This window comes from Mycena indigotica (assembly GCF_014461135.1).
Source record: "Mycena indigotica strain 171206Taipei chromosome Unknown Mind.scaff0005, whole genome shotgun sequence".
Lineage (NCBI taxonomy): Eukaryota > Fungi > Basidiomycota > Agaricomycetes > Agaricales > Mycenaceae > Mycena > Mycena indigotica.
Window position 1 is genome coordinate 134,029 of NW_023503004.1, and position 10,173 is coordinate 144,201.

A 10,173-nucleotide genomic window follows, 5' to 3' on the forward strand; every position below is an offset into this window, starting at 1 on the left:
CATTGTTCTACCAGGAGAAGATCGAGATGACAGATGCAGAGAAGGACGCGAAGGCGCTTCGACGGTAAAGCGTGTCCTGCCATGACCATTTCCTCGCTGACGATCTACCGTTGCAGAGCACAGAGAGTGGTCAATCCTAGCCTGAATCTTGCTCCTCCTCCGCGGAATAAACGGCCAGGAAAGTCGGACGGCCTCACAAAACAGACGTACAGCTTCCAGGTGGTAAAGCAGCAGGGGCGACGGTCGTGTAAATGGCATCTGGTCGCCTACACCCGCGTAAGTCGCTTCACTGAGTGCTGGCTATGCTCACCGAAATGTACTCCAGTGGATGGACCGCAGCCAGCTGCCAGTTCTTGAGGACTACGATGTATTCGCGGACATTCGCGCTCCGGAGGGAGTTTTCTCGAAGAGTAGAACCGCAGAAATTCCTCCTGACGCGCGATCTGAACCGCGGACGCCGCCCACGCCATATTCAAGCCGCCCGCTCGGCCATAGGTGGAGCCAACAAATAAACGGGTACAGACGGGATGAGCCCGTTGCCGCGCCGCAACTACCCTCGTCGATCATTTTCGATGGGGAGGCAACAGGACAGATGGAACTTGAAAGCTCGGTAGAGAATTTGAATGCAACGCCACGGGCAACAGTGGCGTTAGAACCCCACGCCCAGCCGGTCGATGTGGTTTCCCAGGAGGGCCGGCGGATCCTAGATGCGTTGCGAATACGGATATAGAGAGGACTCGTTGGATGCAGTCATTGAACAGGAAGTAGGCACGGAATCTGTCGAATAAGCCGCCATCTCACCGGAAATGAATCGGCGACATACGGTTGCGAGAGCCACTGAGATACCTGTGCAGATGGTGGAGTCGAGATGAATGTGTCGTTTGATAGGTGTTAGATATAACCCCGAAACCCCCGAATGGACAGACCTCAGGCGTCGATGTTTTTGTCAGCTTGTCCAAATCAGAGTATAAGTACTTGCCAGCCATTGAAAACAAGGTCGCGAAGACGGTAGTATCGTCATCCGTGAAGCCATATAAGATCTTGAGGGTATCTGAAGTGGCTGACATGACCTGGAAGTGTACCCATGGTGGCGGGATCAGAAAAAAGAGTCGTCCCAAAAAGGAAATCGCTCCTTCTCTTTTCTCCGCCACCTCCCATGCGGGCATACTACTTCGACAACGTCCCTGGCGACCAGCGGCTCGCGCACGAGCCCGTCCCCAGCCGTCCCGTGGCCCCCGACACCCTGGCGCAGATGGGCGTGCTGACGTGGCAGATACCCGTGGCCGGCTACGAAGAGAAGCTCGATGGGATTGCGCGGGAGAGGGGGTACAAGAACAGTGACACTATTGACGTGTCGAGGGAGGGCATGGGCGAGGTCTACGAGGCGAAGATCAAGGGCTTCTTCCAAGAGTGCGTGGCGACCTTCTCATTGCTTTGACTGTCGCTGACCAGAGCTTTCCTACCGCCAGACACATGCACGAAGACGAGGAAATCCGCTACATACTGAGTGGGAGCGGCTTCTTTGATGTCCGCGGTGCGTCGCTGTAGCATTTTCGCTCCCTTACTCCGCTGACAATGCTTCACAGAAACACCGTCAGACGCTTGGATTCGCGTGGCCGCCGAGCCCGGAGACTTTCTTATCCTGCCCGCTGGCATCTACCACCGCTTCACCCTCGACGAACGGGACAACATCAAGGCCCTGCGGCTCTTCCAAGACGAGCCGAAGTGGATTCCCCATGCGCGTAGCGCTGCGACGGATGTCAACAACCATCGTGTGGGCTACCTTCGTGCCATCGGAGTTGGAGCTTAAGCATAGCGAGGCGGGAAAAGACAGACTAGCCGTGTAAAATGGTGTACAACAGCAACACATACGATGAATCTATGCTCCCTCCACATCCCTGTTCTTTCGCAAAGGGTCTCCCGTCCGACCCTAACCACCATCTCTTGGGTTGTTCTCGCGCCATTTGACGCCATCTTGCGAGTGCCTTCGCTCAGAGCTCCCACGACCAAAGCTCCGACGTTGTCCTGAGCCACCTTCTCTTGTCCCCCCTTCCAAAATGCGTAAATCAGGATCTAACTTGTGCAATATTCCAATGGGTCGATGGAAAGCAGCCCAGCCACAAGTCCCAAGTTGATTCAATTGCCAAATATCTAGCGCAACACGGATGAAAACTACCAATTACTCGATCAAGGTGAGATTCTATGCATTATCAGTCAACGCTCATGCCTTTACCTAGTCTGCGGAGAAGCTTACCACCCATTGCACTCCCTGATGCGCCGACTGGAATGCCGTCTTGTCTCCAACCAAGACAAATGAGTCCTGATAGAGCCCCACACTCGCAGCTGTCGTCGTACCGTCTTCGTTCACCCACTTGGGAACCAAACGACCGAGCCCGACGCTTGGGTCGATGGTCCACTATCACAGGTCGTCAGCGGGTATGTGGTGGAGCACATAAACAAACCAACAATCGCGCTGGCCGAAAGACTGGCCTTCCCTGTCGCGTCGGTGAGAGTGTTGGGCCCGCTGGACGGCTTGGCTCCGATCGTGGTCGGACCCGTGCCACCGAGGGGTATGGAGCTACAACGGATAATTATAGAGGGCGGCGAGCAGCTTAATAAGGGCGTACGATCCAGGAGTGTTGATGGAGCCCCCGATCCCGCCGATGAACGGGTGCGTGCTCGCGTTTAGAGTGGTGTCCTGTCAACAGCCTGAGTGAATCCATTCCAGCGCTTCCTCGACTTAGGACCAACCTCGATTGCGAAGCGCTGTGGCGTCGCGTTGGCGGCGTCGGGCGTGTCGCTGTGGACGTGGATGCGGAGCGGGATGTTCTCGTTGGTCGGGTTGAGCGAGACTGTGTTGAAGCCGCCCGCCGGATTGAGCGTGTTGCCGACGTAACCCCCCACGTTGGTCCCGAGGTACACAAGGTAGTGGCTTAGCGCCGGCTGAGCGAGCACAAGAAGGAGGGCCGGTGAGAGGAACTGCATCGAAGTAGTCACCGAGAATACCCTCCACTTATATAGGGTAGGCTATGGTCTCCGACTCGACGAGCATATGCTTCCATCCCATTGCTTGATACCCCAAGAGGCTTCTTGTAGGTGTTTGTGAAGATCACCGTCCGGGGCACAAAAGTTCCGACCATTATGCATACCTTCAATGAATTGCGCATCTTATTCACGCTGCATGTCCGTGTGATGCAAAGCCTTGCCAACAAAGATCAGCCCGGTCTCGAAGTGAACAAGCAAGTTGTTTCCCCGGTCTTTTTCCACGATCCGGACTGCCGTCAGATGGGCGGCTACTTATGGGACACATACGCATTCAGGTTTCCAGCGAGTATCCATTTCCATAGAAGCTATCTCGGAGAGTCGGCTCAAATTCACTGTTCAGTACATAGGTGTACTTCCCTTGCAATTCGCAACACATGTTCCCTGAAAGGTGCACGATCAATCCACTTTTTGGGCACCCACACCTGTCCTCGGGGGTTCGGACTTGTGCGGATCCCGAAGACATTGTCGGGCTGCCGCACGCCGTCGACGACGGCCTTAATGTCGTAGGTAAGCACCTGATGCGCCAGCATTACTTTCAGCTCGGTCGCAGCGAAAAAACGGCCCTAATGATATCATTACCAGCTTCATATTCAAAAGGAAGAGGCACTTACTAGATAGGCGTGTTTCCCGGTGCCGAAGGGCATGATCAGCAGCCCCATGGAGATCCCGAAGAAGCATGCGTCCTTGTACGTTTGGTACAGGAAGTTTCCGAAGCGCGCGTACCATTATCGCAGTGTGCGCTCGACGAAGGACTCGGAGTGCACCACAATGGCGCTGCCTGTGGTTAAGCTTTCAGCCGGAACGAGCACGAACTCAGCCCAGCGCTTACCCGTCTTGCCCACAACGCCGCCAACAGCGACGATGGTCGATGCGGCCCGCCGACAAGCGCCGAGACGCGCCGAACTAGTTGGGACATGGTCTTCGAGCCTCCCCGGACATGCCCGAGGAACACCGGCGCCAATCCCGGCCGAAACGGGAGCACGAGTCTTGGCCGATAATGGTGGATGCGGCGCGCCGCAGACGCCTGCGACGCGTCCAGCGTATTGGGATGAGTCCCCTACGTCTTCCTCCACGTGGCCGAGGGCCTGTTCGGGGCGAAACGGGCGATTTTCGGGCAAACCCGGGCGCGTTGCCGGCCAGCATCCAGCCGGTAGATCGCCACAAAGGTCCAGTTTCGTGACGAGGACGTCGGCCGCTCGTCTCGAGCCCATTTTGAATTTTCGCGTCGATCTGTGGTCGCCATCGCGCGCAACGGCGAGTTCTTGCTAGATTTGAGCCCAGAATGGGCAGAAGTGGCGCATACGATGGCGGAGGCGGGAATGCAGATGGCGGGATGCCAGGCGCAACGCGCCAGAAACGCACCCAGCGCTGGCGAGTCTCGGGAACACACGGCCAAGTCCGAGTCTGGCGGATGCAGCCCGTCGATAGGCCTTAAAAAGCGCTCAACATGAGGGGACAAGTCCCCTCCATCTTCCTCGAGATGGCTGGATGTGGCCGAGGGCCTGTTTGGCGCGAAACGGGCGGTTTACGGCCACACTCGGCGCGGCCGTTGGATCGCCTCCAAACGTCCAGAATATTGAAGAGAACATCGGCGGCCCTTCTCGAATGCGTTTCCGCGTGGATCCGCGGCCGCGATCGCGCGAGGTGTGAATTTGGGCCATGAACAGCTGCCTCGGCTTTGGGCCTCATAGGACTGACTGTCTGAGGCTGCGCAGACTGGCGCTTTCCCGAAATTCCGCCCCAGAAGTCCCAGGAGTGAGTTGTTGCCTAGAGTCTTGTTCCGGGCTGAAAGCAAGGCCTGGGAGCCCTCTGAGTTCCCAGTTGTGAGTTATTGCCACCTAGTAGTCCTGAGAGGCGCGGAGAGGCGGGTAGGAGCTTATGTCGCCATAGATGGTGGTGGTACAGAGAGAGAGAGTCACGCGCGTGACTGTAGTCGACTTTGAATCTTGCGCTGATCATTGAATCAATTTTGTATGTGGCAGTTATTTACTGCCCTGCCAAAAAGTAATTTCAGTTGTGGGAAAGCTGAACTGTATGAGTGAAAGATATTGACCCGGAGATTTCAAAAAGATGAGAAGCAGGAGAATAAGAACTGAGAGTTGTGGAGGGCTAATGAAATTTCCCAAAAAGGAAATAATTTCGAGTGCGAAATTGTGGACACCTGGTTTCACGCTTTTTCAAAATTTGTTCCTGGGGTTGTCTGAGGATACCCATTTCTTATTCTCTGGGTGCTGAGCATTCTTTTGTCTAGCAGTACATTACTACTGTTTAAAGATCGATTAACATAGGACCACATTTTCAACTCATCTTCAATTGATCACAAATCTAATAACTTTTGTTAGTACTTCAGTACTGTGGAAGTTATATTAACTCAAATTAACTTGTGCATATTTTTGGTGCCAGTCTATGCCAGGACCTGTTGAGGACCTGACTGCCCAGTTGACACTTTGGCTTCAAGTCCATCCTTGACTCACAAAATGTGATATATTTCCCCTTTCCCAATCCAGAGTCTTTTAAAACAGTAATAGAGCTGTATCTTGGTGAGTTTTGACCCGTTTGAGATAATCTATATATGGTTGGAAAGAGAATTCCAGGCATTCCTCTACTTAAGACCTTGCAAGCAATGGACTCGGGGTGACGCACGGCCTTTCCGACTTGAGGCGGACAGCTCTGATCATGCGACGGGGGTGGTTCTTTCATAATCTGCCCCGGACGGGAAGTGGCGCCCTGTAGTGTTCTATTCCAAAAGCTTAAATGATGTCCAGCGCAACTACGAAATCCACGACAAGGAGATGCTCATGATCATCCGCACACTCGAGGAGTATAGACACTTCCTTGAGGGCGCTGCAGATCCTGTCGAGATTTGGACTGACCATAAGAATTTGGAGTACTTCAGGAAGACGCAGCACCTCAACCGGAGACAGGCCTGCTGGTCACTCTACCTCTCCCACTTCGACTTCATGCTGCACCAGGCCGATTATCGAGCACCCTGTATAGTATCTTTCTATGGAAAAGATGTGGGCTGAGACCCAGGACACTATTGCAAAGATGTGAGCACCAGCCTAAGCATAATATACTTCTTGAATTAAAGAGTCAATTTAAGAGATATGAATAATCTTACATAATATATGAGAAGCTGAGTCACCTTTTCTTCAGGCCGATAATTCCTTATATAGTACTAGTGATTAAATAACACAGGGAAAAGGAATTGATGATTAGTAATATTCCATTGGTGCCAGATCGAAAATACTGTACTATTTCAATCAATTAGTCCTGTCATGGTCACATTGACTTTTTTGGCCGAAAATTTTCTGCCTGTCACAGGTCACAGCGAGTTTCTTTGGCCCTAAACCGTCCCAAAATGGTAATTTTTAAAAATTTCCATGCCTATGGCGCGCAGAACTTCCATATAAGGCAGGAGGTCACACCAAATTCACCCCTTGGCTGAATTGCACATTTCTGCCACATGTGTCACAGGTCACAGGCCCGCAGAATTGAACGAAATAGTACAGTAGTTCCACATTGGTTCTTATATTTATAGCACTCACCCTGAAGTCAAGGCCGCGCTCACACTGGGGTTTCCCACAAAAACAGTGCCCCAAAGCAGGATTTATTTGTGAGAAAGTTGCTGCCAAAAATGGTCGCCCGATTGGACTCAAATCCAAGTCCCTGATGTGACTTGCAAATTACCAAATAAGGTAATTTCCGGTAATCGGCTCCATTGTTTTATACCTACATTTGTTACAAATAAGTCCTCCTTTAGGGGCTGTTTTTTTTGAAAACGCCGGAGTGGCTCATTAAGGCCAAACCCATTTCCACAATTTTTCCCAGTGAAAAGTTAGGTGAAAAATTTCAAAAAATTTGAATCAATTCAAAATTTAATTTTTCTTTGGCAAATTTTGCCTGAGAAATATCAGATCAAAAACTTGAAGTTTTATCATTTGTGCAGCAATTTTTGCTGATGAAAATAAACAGCCTAGTGTGTGCTCTTCTTGGGGTCCTTGCTGAGCTGAGTGATGACGCAGCAGCCCCGCGGAACTATGACCTCTGCATTAGCATACTTAGCGCTTCGTTTGATGTGCTTGAGCTGCTCAGTGGAGAAAACAACAGGATCACAGAAGAGCACCCCAAGATCTGGCAGCGCGACAGCATGTCTGCATGGCCTTGCATGATTGTTGTGTCTGCGCAATGGGTCCAGCCCGATATTTGCTTCTTCGACTGTCTCCGCACGGACTCAGGCTCGTGGTTCCAGAGCGACCCGCAGCAGAAGCCGATGAGTGACCTGATAGCACAGTGGATATTCCGCAACCGGAGGGAGTTCGATTTGCTGTACGTGAAGCGGATGTATGTGACAAACTCGACGAGCCTTATGAGGGATGGCTGGGTGGACTGGGTGGTAGAGCAGATGGGGCCCGGTGGACAACGGCCAGTGGCTCTCCTCCCAGTTCCCGCACTTTGGCGGGGAGCACTCAATGTTCTCCCACAACAGAGACAACACGACGGCGTTCAGCGTGAGCCAGACTGCATGTAATGAGTTACCACCCACTGACGATTTCAACAGCCTGTGGCGCGACACCACAATTTGTATGACGCTCCACAATTTCCACAGGCCCGAGAAGAAAGCGGCCGCCGAGGCCTGGGCTGCGCACAATGACGCCGAGACTATCGGCCCCAAGGGCGTATTCAGCAAGACCAATCCCTGGGTTCTGTGGGGGACAGTGTTGCCTCTAATGATAAGGGTTAGCTTGAAATTCAGAGTTATTTTCATTCTAAGTTAAGGCCTTACATTGGGCTGGGAACTCTTCTAAGACCTTATTTACCCTTAGCTACCTGTGTGACCTGGTGTGACCCGTGTGATGGAGGCAGATATCAACCGTTATCAGGCTGCACCAACAGAGGAAATGTGTCCAATGGAGCTTCTGCAGGATAAGCATAACAATGAGGAGCCAGATTCTGGTGTTCTTGACAACTCTGGTGATAATTTTAACAGATAAATAGTTGAAAATAAATTTTCTTTTTTGGGAAATAACCCTTAAAAAAAACCCTTAGAATGACACCCTAAATAAGGGTAAATAAGTATCTAAGACCCTTTAATTCAAAAGTGACCCTTATTTTGGGTCTTATAAACAACACTGGTGGGGGAGCGTTCGATCTCGACTCTGTTTTGCGAGCATGTTTTGAGGACCAGCAGAAATACGAGCGATTGCGAAGGATACGCAGGATGGTGGACCCGAATAAGAAGTTCACACCCAATGCATTCTCCGTGAAGCGGGCCCTATAAGGGGGAGAGGGAGTGATGACTCAAGTAGTACCTCTATTAATGTGTTTGAATCCTATTGAAATATTGATGCGTACTCGTAGGGACGTCCCGCCTCGTTGCTTATAAAAGCCAGAGATACCGCCACCACCGCCCCGCACATAGGCGTCAATGCTGGCCCAGACGGTGGCTAAACAGTGCCTCAAGTATGTGAACGCGGCATACCGTCTTTAAACGGCGCGGGGTACCCATCATGATCGCACTGAGGGAGCGCGCTAGCTAAACAAGGACGGGCGGTTAGAAAGCCGGGTCGGGACGGACAACGCCCACGGCACAGCCAGGTAGCGGTCTGTATTGAATCTGCACGCAGTTAGCTCTCGCTATCCGTCACGGTTCGGGAAAAGAACCAGTGCATTACCTGCACGCAGTTAGCTCTCGCTATCCTGCAGTGCAGTCAGTATCTACAGTACAGTCGTAGTCGCGTTGCACGTACCGTCACGGTTCGGGAAAAGAACCAGTGAGGCAGTGCAACGGATCAAATAATTATTTATGCTGCGATTGACGTCGCCGCGGATCGCAGGATTGACACACCCCCCGACGGATGAGCAGCTTTCCCAACACCACCCCCCATGCTTGCACCCCCAACCGGTTGTTCCATCACTCCCAGCGAGGTACGGTGGCGGTCAAAGTCGGGCTTGGCCAGCGACTTTGTCAGAGTGTCGGCAACGTTGTTGTACGATGATACGCGGGGGAGGGAGATCTTGCCCTTCTCGACTATGTCGTTGATGAATTTGTAGCGTACGTCGATAGCTTTCGCGCGGCTGTGGAAGCGTTGATCGAGTGCAATTTTCCTGGCTGCATCGTTGTCGCCCCGGATGGGAGTCGGCCCGGTCGGTTTCTCGTTGACTCCGCTCAGTAAGCTCCGTAACCAGCATGCCTCGTTGCCAGCTTCTGCTGAGGAGACGTATTCGGACTCCATTGACGAGCCAGCGACTACTTTCTGCTTCCTTGATGACCAAGATATCATGCCCGAGCCGAGGGAGAACGCGTAGCCCATGACGGACTTCCGAGTTTCGGGTTCGTTCGCGTAGTCTGCGTCAGAGTATCCGGAGAGGCGAACGTCATCACCCCCCAATTCCAAACGGTGAGAACGGGTGGTCTTGAGGTACTTGACGACGCGAATGGCAGCAAGCCAGTGTGTCTCCCGGTAGCAATCCAGGAAGCGCGCAAGGTGGCATACAGCGAATGCGATATCGGGCCGTGTGCCCATGGCGATTGTAACAATTCCAACAGCCAATGAAAATGGAACATGCGGGAGTCGCACCCGCTACCGGTCCGCTAGTCTGTCCCATCATTGCTGCGATTTTACTCTGTCATCATGCTGTAAGCAGTCACACGACCCTTACATCCGCCCTCCTGATGAGGTAATCGGACCTCAGCAAACTCTGCTAAGTGCGGGGTTCGAACTCTCGACCCTCTGATGTTCCACCAGATGTAACAATTCCAACAGCCAATGAAAATGGAACATGCGGGAGTCGCACCCGCTACCGGTCCGCTAGTCTGTCCCATCATTGCTGCGATTTTACTCTGTCATCATGCTGTAAGCAGTCACACGACCCTTACATCTATGTGGCGGGGAGCTGTCTTGCTAGTCCCGACACACGATGTCGATTGTCGAGGGAAGTGACAGGCGTAGATGATAGTATTGACCAAAACACGAAGTGTTACATCAAAGGTATATATACTGTGATGTCGCTTATGTAATGAGTGTGATGTAAGCGCGGCCACGGGCCGCGCAAAGTAAAATGAAGAAATGTCTAAAGAGATAAATATTCGTCACATACGCCCTCCAGGTCCTCGCCGCGAGGGCC

General features: G+C 52.3%; 2 protein-coding genes across 2 annotated transcripts; one reads left to right on the forward strand and one right to left on the reverse strand.

Moving 5' to 3' along the window:
• Nucleotides 1-1,156: 1,156 nt before the first annotated feature.
• MIND_00562900 (1,2-dihydroxy-3-keto-5-methylthiopentene dioxygenase) lies at nt 1,157-1,810 on the forward strand (the record flags this gene model as incomplete). The annotated part of the gene is made up of 3 exons (XM_037362402.1): nt 1,157-1,410; nt 1,470-1,534; nt 1,587-1,810. The coding sequence occupies 3 exons, from the start codon at nt 1,157-1,159 to the stop codon at nt 1,808-1,810; spliced, it is 543 nt and encodes a 180-aa protein (XP_037220323.1).
• Nucleotides 1,811-2,179: 369 nt separating this feature from the next.
• On the reverse strand, nt 2,180-2,985 carry MIND_00563000 (uncharacterized protein; the record flags this gene model as incomplete). The annotated part of the gene is made up of 5 exons (XM_037362403.1): nt 2,180-2,200; nt 2,255-2,416; nt 2,467-2,578; nt 2,628-2,698; nt 2,752-2,985. The coding sequence occupies 5 exons, from the start codon at nt 2,983-2,985 to the stop codon at nt 2,180-2,182; spliced, it is 600 nt and encodes a 199-aa protein (XP_037220324.1).
• Nucleotides 2,986-10,173: the final 7,188 nt, after the last annotated feature.